The following is a 13643-nucleotide window of genomic DNA, read 5'->3' as shown; positions in this document are numbered from 1 at the left end:
TAGAGAGAGTGCGGCCTCACGGGTAGAGAGAGTGCGGCCTCACGGGTACAGGGAGAGTGCGTTCTCACGGGTACAGGGAGAGTGTGGCCTCACGGGTACAGGGAGAGTGCGGCCTCACGGTTAGAGAGAGAGTGTGGCCTCACGGGTACAGGGAGAGTGTGGCCTCACGGGTACAGGGAGAGTGTGGCCTCACGGGTACAGGGAGAGTGTGGCCTCACGGGTACAGGGAGAGTGTGGCCTCACGGGTACAGGGAGAGTGCGGCCTCACGGGTAGAGAGAGAGTGTGGCCTCACGGGTACAGGGAGAGTGTGGCCTCACGGGTACAGGGAGAGTGCGGCCTCGCGGGTACGGGGAGAGTGCGGCCTCACGGGTACAGGGAGAGTGCGGCCTCACGGGTAGAGAGAGAGTGCGGCCTCACGGGTACAGGGAGAGTGCGGCCTCACGGGTACAGGGAGAGTGCGGCCTCACGGGTACAGGGAGAGTGCGGCCTCGCGGGTACAGGGAGAGTGCGGCCTCACGGGTACAGGGAGAGTGCGGCCTCACGGGTAGAGAGAGAGTGCGGCCTCACGGGTACAGGGGGAGTGCGGCCTCACGGGTACAGGGAGAGTGTGGCCTCACGGGTACAGGGAGAGTGCGGCCTCACGGGTAGAGAGAGAGTGCGGCCTCACGGGTACAGGGAGAGTGCGGCCTCACGGGTACAGGGAGAGTGCGGCCTCACGGGTAGAGAGAGAGTGCGGCCTCACGGGTACAGGGAGAGTGCGGCCTCACGGGTAGAGAGAGAGTGCGGCCTCACGGGTACAGGGAGAGTGCGGCCTCACGGGTAGAGAGAGTGCGGCCTCACGGGTACAGGGAGAGTGTGGCCTCACGGGTAGAGAGAGAGTGCGGCCTCACGGGTACAGGGAGAGTGCGGCCTCACGGGTAGAGAGAGTGCGGCCTCACGGGTAGAGAGAGTGCGGCCTCACGGGTACAGGGGGAGTGCGGCCTCACGGGTACAGGGAGAGTGCGGCCTCACGGGTACAGGGAGAGTGCGGCCTCACGGGTACAGGGAGAGTGCGGCCTCACGGGTAGGGAGAGTGCGGCCTCACGGGTACAGGGAGAGTGTGGCCTCACGGGTAGAGAGAGAGTGTGGCCTCACGGGTACAGGGGGAGTGCGGCCTCACGGGTACGGGGAGAGTGCGGCCTCACGGGTAGGGAGAGTGCGGCCTCACGGGTAGGGAGAGTGCGGCCTCACGGGTACAGGGAGAGTGCGGCCTCACGGGTACAGGGAGAGTGCGGCCTCACGGGTACAGGGAGAGTGCGGCCTCACGGGTAGGGAGAGTGCGGCCTCGCGGGTACAGGGAGAGTGCGGCCTCACGGGTAGAGAGAGAGTGTGGCCTCACGGGTACAGGGGGAGTGCGGCCTCACGGGTACGGGGAGAGTGCGGCCTCACGGGTAGGGAGAGTGCGGCCTCACGGGTACAGGGAGAGTGCGGCCTCGCGGGTACAGGGAGAGTGCGGCCTCACGGGTAGAGAGAGTGCGGCCTCACGGGTACAGGGAGAGTGCGGCCTCACGGGTACAGGGGGAGTGCGGCCTCACGGGTACAGGGAGAGTGTGGCCTCACGGGTACAGGGAGAGTGCGGCCTCACGGGTACAGGGGGAGTGCGGCCTCACGGGTACAGGGAGAGTGCGGCCTCACGGGTAGGGAGAGTGCGGCCTCACGGGTACAGGGAGAGTGCGGCCTCACGGGTACAGGGAGAGTGCGGCCTCACGGGTACAGGGAGAGTGCGGCCTCACGGGTACAGGGAGAGTGCGGCCTCACGGGTACAGGGAGAGTGCGGCCTCACGGGTACAGGGAGAGTGCGGCCTCACGGGTACAGGGGGAGTGCGGCCTCACGGGTACAGGGAGAGTGCGGCCTCACGGGTACAGGGGGAGTGCGGCCTCACGGGTACAGGGAGAGTGCGGCCTCACGGGTAGGGAGAGTGCGGCCTCACGGGTACAGGGGGAGTGTGGCCTCACGGGTACAGGGAGAGTGTGGCCTCACGGGTACAGGGAGAGTGTGGCCTCACGGGTACAGGGAGAGTGTGGCCTCACGGGTACAGGGAGAGTGCGGCCTCACGGGTAGAGAGAGTGCGGCCTCACGGGTAGAGAGAGTGCGGCCTCACGGGTACAGGGAGAGTGCGGCCTCACGGGTACAGGGAGAGTGCGGCCTCACGGGTAGAGAGAGAGTGCGGCCTCACGGGTACAGGGAGAGTGCGGCCTCACGGGTACAGGGAGAGTGCGGCCTCACGGGTACGGGGAGAGTGTGGCCTCACGGGTAGAGAGAGTGCGGCCTCACGGGTACAGGGAGAGTGCGGCCTCACGGGTACAGGGAGAGTGCGGCCTCACGGGTACAGGGAGAGTGCGGCCTCACGGGTACAGGGAGAGTGCGGCCTCACGGGTACAGGGAGAGTGCGGCCTCACGGGTACAGGGAGAGTGCGGCCTCACGGGTACAGGGAGAGTGCGGCCTCACGGGTACGGGGAGAGTGCGGCCTCACGGGTAGAGAGAGAGTGTGGCCTCACGGGTAGAGAGAGTGCGGCCTCACGGGTACGGGGAGAGTGCGGCCTCACGGGTAGAGAGAGAGTGCGGCCTCACGGGTACGGGGAGAGTGCGGCCTCACGGGTACAGGGAGAGTGCGGCCTCACAGGTTCGGGGAGAGTGTGGCCTCACGGGTAGAGAGAGAGTGCGGCCTCACGGGTACAGGGAGAGTGCGGCCTCACGGGTACGGGGAGAGTGTGGCCTCACGGGTAGAGAGAGTGCGGCCTCACGGGTACAGGGAGAGTGCGGCCTCACGGGTAGAGAGAGAGTGTGGCCTCACGGGTAGAGAGAGTGCGGCCTCACGGGTACAGGGAGAGTGCGGCCTCACGGGTAGAGAGAGAGTGTGGCCTCACGGGTACAGGGAGAGTGCGGCCTCACGGGTACAGGGAGAGTGCGGCCTCACGGGTACAGGGAGAGTGCGGCCTCACGGGTAGAGAGAGAGTGCGGCCTCACGGGTAGAGGGAGAGTGCGGCCTCACGGGTACAGGGAGAGTGCGGCCTCACGGGTACAGGGAGAGTGCGGCCTCACGGGTAGAGGGAGAGTGCGGCCTCACGGGTACAGGGAGAGTGCGGCCTCACGGGTAGAGGGAGAGTGCGGCCTCACGGGTACAGGGAGAGTGCGGCCTCACGGGTAGAGGGAGAGTGCGGCCTCACAGGTACAGGGAGAGTGCGGCCTCACGGGTACAGGGAGAGTGCGGCCTCACGGGTACGGGGAGAGTGCGGCCTCACGGGTAGAGAGAGTGCGGCCTCACGGGTACAGGGAGAGTGCGGCCTCACGGGTACAGGGAGAGTGCGGCCTCACGGGTACAGGGAGAGTGCGGCCTCACGGGTACAGGGAGAGTGCGGCCTCACGGGTAGAGAGAGAGTGTGGCCTCACGGGTAGAGAGAGTGCGGCCTCACGGGTACAGGGAGAGTGCGGCCTCACGGGTACAGGGAGAGTGCGGCCTCACGGGTACAGGGAGAGTGCGGCCTCACGGGTAGAGAGAGAGTGTGGCCTCACGGGTAGAGAGAGAGTGTGGCCTCATAGCGCAGGACAGTGGAGGGGGGAGAGTACGGACCAACAGAGGGAGGGGCAGGGGGAGGAGTACGGACCGACGGGGGCGGGGGGGGAGGGGGCAGTACGGACCAAGGGGGAAAATGGAGGGACTTCCAGGTATGACGGAGCTCAGGATGGGGGAGGTGGATTGACAGTGTCAATGCCAGAGAGAACCACACTAGCCTTCCCCTCCCTCGGTGCTCCGCTAAGTTATTGAGCTGTCACCCTCCCTGTCCTCCCCATTCTGTCTCGGCAGGACAGAACTCAAAGCCAGTAGCAGCAGAGTCCCAGCAATCTCCGCCTCCCACCCAGGCACTAGAGACAGTCAGTAGAGGGGACACTGCCGCGGACACTGGCTCATCCTGGGCTGATTTCTGTCTCCTCCTCTCTCCCTAGATCCAGGCTGAGGAACAGATGAGCAGCTCCAGTCTCTACATGGCAGTCCTCCTGCACCTCTACGAGCAGCGGTTCACGGAGCTCATGCGACTGCTGAGCAGCAGCGCGATGACCTACCAGGTGAAGGGCGAGGGGGCAACCAGCGCCAACAGAAGGGGGTGAGGGGGTAATCATCAAATACACACACAGGATAAAGGGGCAATTATTACAAAACAGCAGGTAAAGGGAGTAATCACATGAACACGGGCAATTATACACACAAGACAAAGGGGCAATTGCTTAAGTCAAAGTTTATTTCTTAGTGTCACAAGTCGGCTTACATTAACACTGCAATGAAGTTGCTGTCAAACTTCCCTCATCACCACACTCCTGTGTGGCGCCTGTACGGGTACACTGAGGGGCAATTTTGCATGGCCAATCCCCCTTAACCTGGAGTTCAGAAGATTGAGAGGGGATCTCATCGAAACTTATAAAATTCTAACAGGGTTAGAAAGGGTAGATTCAGAAAGAAAGTTCCCGATGGTGAGGGGAGTCCAGAACCTTACAGGACTGAGATGAGGAGAAAGTTCTTCACCCAGAGGGCGGTGAATGTGTGGAATTCACTCCCACAGAAAGTAGTTGAGGCCAAAAAGTTGCATGATTTCTAGAAGAAATAGCTCTTGGGGCTAATGGGATCGAGGGATATGAGTGGGGAAGGAGGATCAGGATATTCAATTTGATGATCAGTCATGATCATAATAAATGGCGGAGCAAGCTCAAAGGGCCAAATAGTCTATTCCTGCTTCTAGTTTCTGGTTTGAGTTTAATTTGCACTCGTTCGGAGTGTGGGTGGAAACCAGTGCATCCAGAGGAAACCCATGTAGACACGGGGAGAATGTGCAAACTCCACACAGACAGTGACTTGAGGGCAGGAATTGAACCTGGGTCCCTGGCGCCGTGAGGCAGCAGTGCTAACCGCTGTGACACCGTGCTGCCTGTCAGATGCAGGAGAGAGCAAATACAATGTATGATGAACTGTGGCGATTGTGATGACTGTAAGCGTGCAAACAGCATGACAATATCTGTATTTAACAACCAGTTCTTTTGTCCTAGTTCAGCACGGCAGACTCACAACCTGGAGCTAATGGCAGTGATGTTCAAAGTAGGTCTCACTCTTCTCAGGCCAGGCACAACTTCCAGCAACATTGTGTGTCCTTTTTGTTCCCTCATTAAGGGGAGGATTGAACAGGTTTGGGGGGGACCTGTACCCATTGGAGTTTAGAATAAATGAGAGGTGATTTTATAGAAAAGATACGATTCTAAGAGGGTGAGGGGTGATTTGAGGGATGGAGACTGAGAGGATGATTCCCCCTTGTGGGGGAGGAGGGAAATCTAGGATAAAGAGGACTTGATGGTTTGAGTTATAAGGAGAGGCTGGATAGACTAAGACTTTTATTCCCTGGAGCGTAGAAGGCTGAGGGGTGATTCTATAGAGGTCTATAAAATAATGAGGGGCATAGATCAGCTAGATAGTCAGTATCTCCTCCCAAAGGTAGGGGAGTGTAAAATTAGAGGGCATAGTTTTGAGGTGAGAGGGGAGAGATACAAAAGTGTCCAGAGGGGCAATATTTTCACACAGAGGGCGGTGAGTGTCTGGAACAAGCTGCCAGAGGTAGTAGTAGAAGCGGGTACAATTTTGTCTTTTAAAAAGTGTTTAGACAGTTACAATGGATAAGATGGGTACAGAGGGATATGGGCCAAATGCAGGTATTTGGGACTAGCTTAGACGTATAAAATTGGGCGGCACGGACAAGTTGGACCGAAAGGCTTGTTCCTATGCTGTATACCTCTGTGGCTCTGTGAGAGAGAGATGGGCAGGGGTGGGGGGGGTATCATAGTTTGAAAATAAGTGGGTCTCTCCCTCTCTCTCTCCCCCTCCCATTGAAGATGGAGATGAGGAGGGAATTTCTTCTCTCGGGGTGGGGGGGGGAGTCAGTCTGTAGGATTCTCTCCCCCAGAGGAGCAGTGGAGGCTACAGGACACTGAATATATTCAAGACCTGAGTTAGAGAGATTCCTCATTGACTGGGGTAGGGAGGTGGGGGTTACTGGTGAGGAGAAGGACCGGCAGGAATTAGACCTGCAATCAGGTCAGCCACGATCCTACTACATGGAGGAACAGACACAGGGAAGAATTGGCCAACAGCAACTCTGCAGCCACAGAATCATAGAATCCTATGGTGCAGGAGGAGGCCATTCAGCCCATTAAGCCTGCACAATCCCACCCAGTCTCCACCCCCGTACCCCACATACCCTGCTAATCCCCCTGACAGTAGGGTCAATTCAGCATGACCAGTGCGCCTAACCTACCCATCTTTGGACACTAAGGGACAATTTAGCATGGCCAATCCACCTAACCTAGTTTACTGTGAAAATCCTAGTTGCGACACTCCGGCGCCCGTTTGGGTATACTAAGGAAGAATTTAACACAGCCAATGCACCTAACTGACATATCTTTGGAGTATGGGAGGAGCACCCGGAGGAAACCCACGTAGACATGGGGAGAACGTGCAAACTCCACACAGACAGTGATCCAAGCATGAAATTGAACTTGGGTCCCTGGCACTGTGAGTTGGTAGTGCTAACCACTGTGCCACATACTGCCCAACCTGCACATCTTTGGACACTAAGGGATAATTTATCATGGCCAATCCACCTAACTGATCATCTGGAAGGAAACCAGAGGAGAGAATCTGAAAACTCCACACAGACAGTGACCCGAAATTAAATCCAGCTCCCTGGTGGCGTGAGACAGCTGCGCTAACCCTTATACCGCCATGCCGCCCTCTTATGATCTTCTAAAATTGGGACGACAAGCCAGATAGGTACATCTTTAGAAGAGAAGGGCAAAAACTTGTTCGCAGAGGGAGAGAAGTCACAGCTACAAAGTGTCTTAAAAGAGCAGAGAGAGAGGTACAGAGATGGAAAGATTTAGGGAGTGGATTCTGAAACTTGGGTGGGGGGCTGCGGCAGCCACAGACGTGGCCGCCAACGCTGGAGTGGTTCAAATGGAATGGGAGGGGGGACGGAATCGGTAAGAGGAGGGTGGAAAACTTGGATGAGGGGGTGGTGAGGCTGGAGGAGGTTACAGAGGGTGCAGGCATGGAGGATTTTGCAAACTGTTTTACATTTACACTCTGGTAGCTCAGTGAGCGTATCAACTGAGTGAGTGGGGCGAAGGATAATCACTAATTGAGAAAACATGACAAATGGCCCCCATAAGTCACACCCAGGTTATGTTATTTTATATATAAACCACCCCGAACCCCTCGATTAGATTCCAGTCTGAAACTCACTCCCGGATATCTGTCATTCTATATATAAACCACCCCGAACCCCTCGATTAGATTCCAGTCTGTAACTCACTCCCGGTATCTGTTATTCTATATATAAACCACCCCGAACCCCTCGATTAGATTCCAGTCTGAAACTCACTCCCGGATATCTGTCATTCTATATATAAACCACCCCGAACCCCTCGATTAGATTCCAGTCTGTAACTCACTCCCGGGTATCTGTTATTCTATATATAAACCACCCCGAACCCCTCGATTAGATTCCAGTCTGTAACTCACTCCCGGGTATCTGTTATTTTATATATAAACCACCCCGAACCCCTCGATTAGATTCCAGTCTGAAACTCACTCCCGGATATCTGTCATTCTATATATAAACCACCCCGAACCCCTCGATTAGATTCCAGTCTGTAACTCACTCCCGGGTATCTGTTATTCTATATATAAACCACCCGAACCCCTCGATTAGATTCCAGTCTGTAACTCACTCCTGGGTATCTGTTATTCTATATGTAAACCACCCTGAACCCCTCGATTAGATTCCAGTCTGTAACTCACTCCCGGGTATCTGTTATTCTATATATAAACCACCCCGAACCCCTCAATTAGATTCCAGTCTGTAACTCACTCCCGGGTATCTGTTATTCTATATATAAACCACCCTGAACCCCTCGATTAGATTCCAGTCTGTAACTCGCTCCCGGGTATCTGTTATTCTATATATAAACCATCCCGAACCCCTCGATTAGATTCCAGTCTGTGACTCACTCCCGGGTATCTGTTATTCTATATATAAACCACCCCGAACCCCTCGATTAGATTCTAGTCTGTAACTCACACCCAGGTTATGTTATTTTATATATAAATCACCCCGAACCCCTCGATTAGATTCCAGTCTGTAACTCACTCACGGGTATCTGTTACTCTATATATAAACCACCCCGAACCCCTCGATTAGATTCCAGTCTGTGACTCACTCCTGGGTATTTATTATTCTATATACGAACCACCCCAAACCCCTCGATTAGATTCCAGTCTGTAACTCACTCCCGGGTATCTGTTATTCGATATATAAACCACCCAAACCCCTCGATTAGATTCCAGTCTGTAACTCATTCCCGGGTATCTCTTATTCTATATATAAACCATCCTGAACTCCTCGATTAGATTCCAGTCTGTAACTCACTCCCGGGTATCTGTTATTCTATATATGAACCACCCCGAACCCCTCGATTAGATTCCAGTCTGTAACTCACTCCCGGGTATCTGTTATTCTATATATAAACCACCCCGAACCCCTCGATTAGATTCCAGTCTGTAACTCACTCCCGGGTATCTGTTATTTTATATATAAACCACCCCGAACCCCTCGATTAGATTCCAGTCTGAAACTCACTCCCGGATATCTGTCATTCTATATATAAACCACCCCGAACCCCTCGATTAGATTCCAGTCTGTAACTCACTCCCGGGTATCTGTTATTCTATATATAAACCACCCGAACCCCTCGATTAGATTCCAGTCTGTAACTCACTCCTGGGTATCTGTTATTCTATATGTAAACCACCCTGAACCCCTCGATTAGATTCCAGTCTGTAACTCACTCCCGGGTATCTGTTATTCTATATATAAACCACCCCGAACCCCTCAATTAGATTCCAGTCTGTAACTCACTCCCGGGTATCTGTTATTCTATATATAAACCACCCTGAACCCCTCGATTAGATTCCAGTCTGTAACTCGCTCCCGGGTATCTGTTATTCTATATATAAACCATCCCGAACCCCTCGATTAGATTCCAGTCTGTGACTCACTCCCGGGTATCTGTTATTCTATATATAAACCACCCCGAACCCCTCGATTAGATTCTAGTCTGTAACTCACACCCAGGTTATGTTATTTTATATATAAATCACCCCGAACCCCTCGATTAGATTCCAGTCTGTAACTCACTCACGGGTATCTGTTACTCTATATATAAACCACCCCGAACCCCTCGATTAGATTCCAGTCTGTGACTCACTCCTGGGTATTTATTATTCTATATACGAACCACCCCAAACCCCTCGATTAGATTCCAGTCTGTAACTCACTCCCGGGTATCTGTTATTCGATATATAAACCACCCAAACCCCTCGATTAGATTCCAGTCTGTAACTCATTCCCGGGTATCTCTTATTCTATATATAAACCATCCTGAACTCCTCGATTAGATTCCAGTCTGTAACTCACTCCCGGGTATCTGTTATTCTATATATGAACCACCCCGAACCCCTCGATTAGATTCCAGTCTGTAACTCACTCCCGGGTATCTGTTATTCTATATATAAACCACCCGAACCCCTCGATTAGATTCCAGTCTGTAACTCACTCCCGGGTATCTCTTATTCTATATATAAACCATCCTGAACTCCTCGATTAGATTCCAGTCTGTAACTCACTCCCGGGTATCTCTTATTCTATATATAAACCATCCTGAACTCCTCGATTAGATTCCAGTCTGTAACTCACTCCTGGGTATCTGTTATTCTATATATAAACCACCCTGAACCCCTCGATTAGATTCCAGTCTGTAACTCACTCCCGGGTATCTGTTATTCTATATATAAACCATCCCGAACCCCTCGATTAGATTCCAGTCTGTAACTCACTCCCGGGTATCTGTTATTGTATATATAAACCACCCCGAACCCCTCGATTAGATTCCAGTCTGTAACTCACTCCCAGATATCTGTTATTCTGTATAAGAACATAAGAACATAAGAAATAGGAGCAGGAGTAGGCCATCTAGCCCTTCGAGCCTGCCCCGCTATTCAATAAGATCATGGCTGATCTGTCGTGGCTCAGTTCCACATTCCTGCCCTCTCCCCATAACCCTTAATCCCCTCGCTTATCAAAAACCCATCAACCCGCGTGTTAAAAATATTTAGCGAGGCAGCCTCCACCACTTCAACGGGCAGAGAATTCCAGAGATTCACCACCCTTTGAGTGAAGAAGTTCCTCCTCAACTCCGTTCTAAACTGCCCCCCCTTTATCTTGAGGCTGTGCCCCCTAGTCCTACTGTCCTTTCTGAGCAGGAAGAGTCTCTCCACCTCTATCCTATCCATCCCATTCATCATCTTATATGCCTCAATGAGATCTCCCCTCATTCTTCTAAACTCTAACGAGTACAAGCCTAGTTTATTCAGCCTCTCCTCATAGCTCAACCCCCTCAACCACCTGAACACCTCGATTAGATTCCAGTCTGTAACTCACTCCCGGGTATCTGTTATTCTATATATAAACCACCCCGAACCCCTTGATTAGATTCCAGCCTGTAACTCACTCCCAGGTATCTGTTATTCTATATATAAACCACCCCGAACCCCTTGATTAGATTCCAGCCTGTAACTCACTCCCAGGTATCTGTTATTCTCTATGTAAACAACCCCGAACCCCTCAATTAGATTCCAGGCTGTAACTCATCCCTGGGTATCTGTTATTCTATATGTAAACCACCCGAACCCGTTGTTTGGATTCCAGTCTGCAACTCACTCGCCGGTATCTGTTATTCCATATTTTTTAAGTTTATTTATTAGTGTCACAAGTCGGCTTACATTAACACAGCAATGAAATTACTGTAAAAATTTCCTAGTCGCTACATTCCGGTGCCTGGTTGAGTACACTGAGGGGGGATTTAGTATGGTCAGCGCACCTAACCATCACATCTTTTGGACTGTGGGAAGAAACCTGAGTACCTGGAGGAAACTCACACAGACACGGGGAGAACATGCAGACTCCGCACAATGACTCAAGCTGGGAATTGAACCCAGGTTCCGGGCACTGTGAGGCAGCAGTGCTAAGTACCGTGCCAAAAATGGGGCAATAGTTGTTGGGGTGTTTCAACAGTCTAATGGATGACAGGGCTCCCATCCAAAAACACATGAACTTGAGTGGCCCAGGAATCCACTAGTCTGTTGGAACAGCTGTACCCCAAGAAAACCTTGCTTGGCTGACTGTTCTTGCTCTGTGATTGATTCTATCAATTGCACAGTTTTAATTTAAGCAAAATAAAGAGATTTCAAGGGTTTGCAGTTTCAGCCATTGATACTTTAAACGGGATTGGACAATTGACGCCATTAGGCAGTGGCCAGACACTGACCTTTTCCCCCCTGCGGTAGTGGAACCTGGGTGGAGTCTGAGCTGGTGCCCAGACAGAGAGGAGGTGGGATTTGAGAGGGGCCTGAGTGTGGTAAGATCTTCACTTTGGTAAAACTGGATCTGAAAGAAGGACAGAGGTTCCCATTACCCCCTACCCCCATGTACCCCACGAACAACATCAAACCCTCCCCACCCCACCACCTGGTTAAGTTGCAGCCTGTTTAAACTTACTGCCTGACTGATGTTATGGCTCAGGTCAAAATCTCCAAAGTGTTTTATGAAGCCTGCTTGGATTATAAGTTTTGCCCCTTGAATTTGTCTAGGATAAACATGACACGGTTCACCTCAGGTGTGATTCAAATGACCTATTAGGAAACATTTATTCAACAAAGTTTATTTAAGAATAGAGTTAACATATATGATAAGACAATTAGCAAGAATTTTTATCAATTGCAAACAAGAAACAGAATAACCACTATAATGTATTAGCCTTAACAAAGATATCAATGTGTTCCAATCATAGAATCCTACAGTGCAGAAATAAGCCATTAGGCCCATCGAGTCTGCACAGACCACAATCCCACTCAGGCCCTCTACCTAAAATCCCATTAATTTACTCAAGTTAGTTCTCCTTACACTAAGGGGCAATTTAGCAATGGCCAAACCTGCACACCTTTGGAGTGTGAGTGGAAAGCGGAGCACCCGGAAGAAACTCACGCAGACACAGGGAGAATGTGCAAACTCCACACAGTCACCCAAGCCAGGAATTGAACTTGGGGTTCTGGTGTTGTGAAGCAGCAGTGCTAACCTCTGTGCTCCAACAAAACAAAGAAACAAAACCCTTGCCAGAGACAAAATCCTTTTCACAGGTTCAACACAGCAAAGATTAATGCTCATGTGATACTGGACTTGGGTCCTTTGGATGAAGTCTGCAGTTCTCTGGATATACTCAAAATATTTTGAAGTCAGAAGAGCTTCCCAAAATGCAAGAGACTCTAAGCAATCACCAACGACCGTTTGTCCCCTTCGGAAAGGCAAGACCTTGCTTTCAGCTAATCAGCAGAATTTCCAAAACCAGGGAGAGAGAGAGCAAGACTTATTTTCAGCTTGTTGTCCCTTCTAAAACTTAAACTGTAACTTGCAGCCAAACAGAAAATGAAACCTTGAATTTCTGAGGAAGGAAAAATAAAACCTGACCAAAACCCATGACATTCCTCCTAACAATGCAGGGTCATAAACCTGGAGTAAACGTTGACAACCCACATTTAAGCTATTGAAGTAGCAATACAAGGACGTCTCCAGTCAAGCTGGTAACAAATGACATCAGCTGAGGCTGAGAGTGAGCAAAGGAAACACTGTAGCTGTGAGAGCCGCAGAGATCATGATTTAAAAAAAAAAGTTTCTTAAAGGTATACTAACATCACACTGACCACATCGATATAAACGCAGCCCTTTCTTGTCATTTCTCCCACTTTCTCTGCTTCTGCCCTCCAGATTCAGACTCGGAGGAAGAGGATGGCACAGACCTGCAGCCCCGAGGCACCCTCGTTCCCGATAGCATGCTGGTGAAATTTGAGCAGAGAGACACCTGAAGAGATGGGCCCTGCCCTTCCCCCAGCACCAGTTAGAGTACTGTATGGACAATTTTCTACACAAGCCACTTTTCTTTTGATAAAGTGCCTCACGGAATTTTGTGAGACCTTTCTCTGTACAAAGGTGTTTTCTGTTACTGCAGTGTGTGTGTCTGTCCATGTGCGTGTGCACACGTCTATGGGCATGTGTGGGTGTATTGTGTGTCCGCGTACATGTCAGTGTGCATGTATTTGTGTGCGTGGCTGTGGTCTATTTATGTGTTTGTGTGTGTAGCTGTATGTGAACAGCTATGTGTATCTATGTGTCTCTGTGCATGTGTTGTGGTCTGTTTGTGTGCATGTGTGTGTGTATGCCCGTGCCTGTATGTGCACCGTTGTGCCTGTGTCTATGTGTGTATGTTTCTATGTGCATAAGTGTGTCTGATGGTGTGTGCCTGTAGTCTGTGTGTGCACGCATGCACGCCTGTATGTGCACTGTGTGTATTTTTCTATGTGCACAAGTGTGTGTCTGTAAGTGCATGTGTCTGTTGTGCATGCGTGCCTGTACGTGCATAGCCCTGTGTGTGTGTCTATGTGTGCACGTTTCTAT

General features: G+C 51.7%; 1 protein-coding gene across 1 annotated transcript in view; it reads left to right on the top strand.

Moving 5' to 3' along the window:
- LOC145339071 (uncharacterized) overlaps positions 1-13113 on the top strand; it is a 58025-nt gene extending 44912 nt beyond the window's left edge. Inside the window, exons 7-9 of the mRNA XM_080183493.1 lie at positions 3988-4107; positions 5080-5128; positions 12957-13113. Coding sequence (XP_080039619.1) covers positions 3988-4107; positions 5080-5128; positions 12957-13054 — 267 coding nt within the window. The 3' untranslated portion in view covers positions 13055-13113. The remainder of the gene's footprint in view (positions 1-3987; positions 4108-5079; positions 5129-12956) is intronic.
- The last annotated feature ends 530 nt before the right edge of the window (positions 13114-13643 follow it).

This window comes from Carcharhinus amblyrhynchos, unplaced genomic scaffold, assembly GCF_965287045.1.
Source record: "Carcharhinus amblyrhynchos unplaced genomic scaffold, sCarAmb.v2.hapA chromosome_314, whole genome shotgun sequence".
NCBI lineage: Eukaryota > Metazoa > Chordata > Chondrichthyes > Carcharhiniformes > Carcharhinidae > Carcharhinus > Carcharhinus amblyrhynchos.
This window is presented reverse-complemented; position numbering and strand designations above follow the sequence as displayed.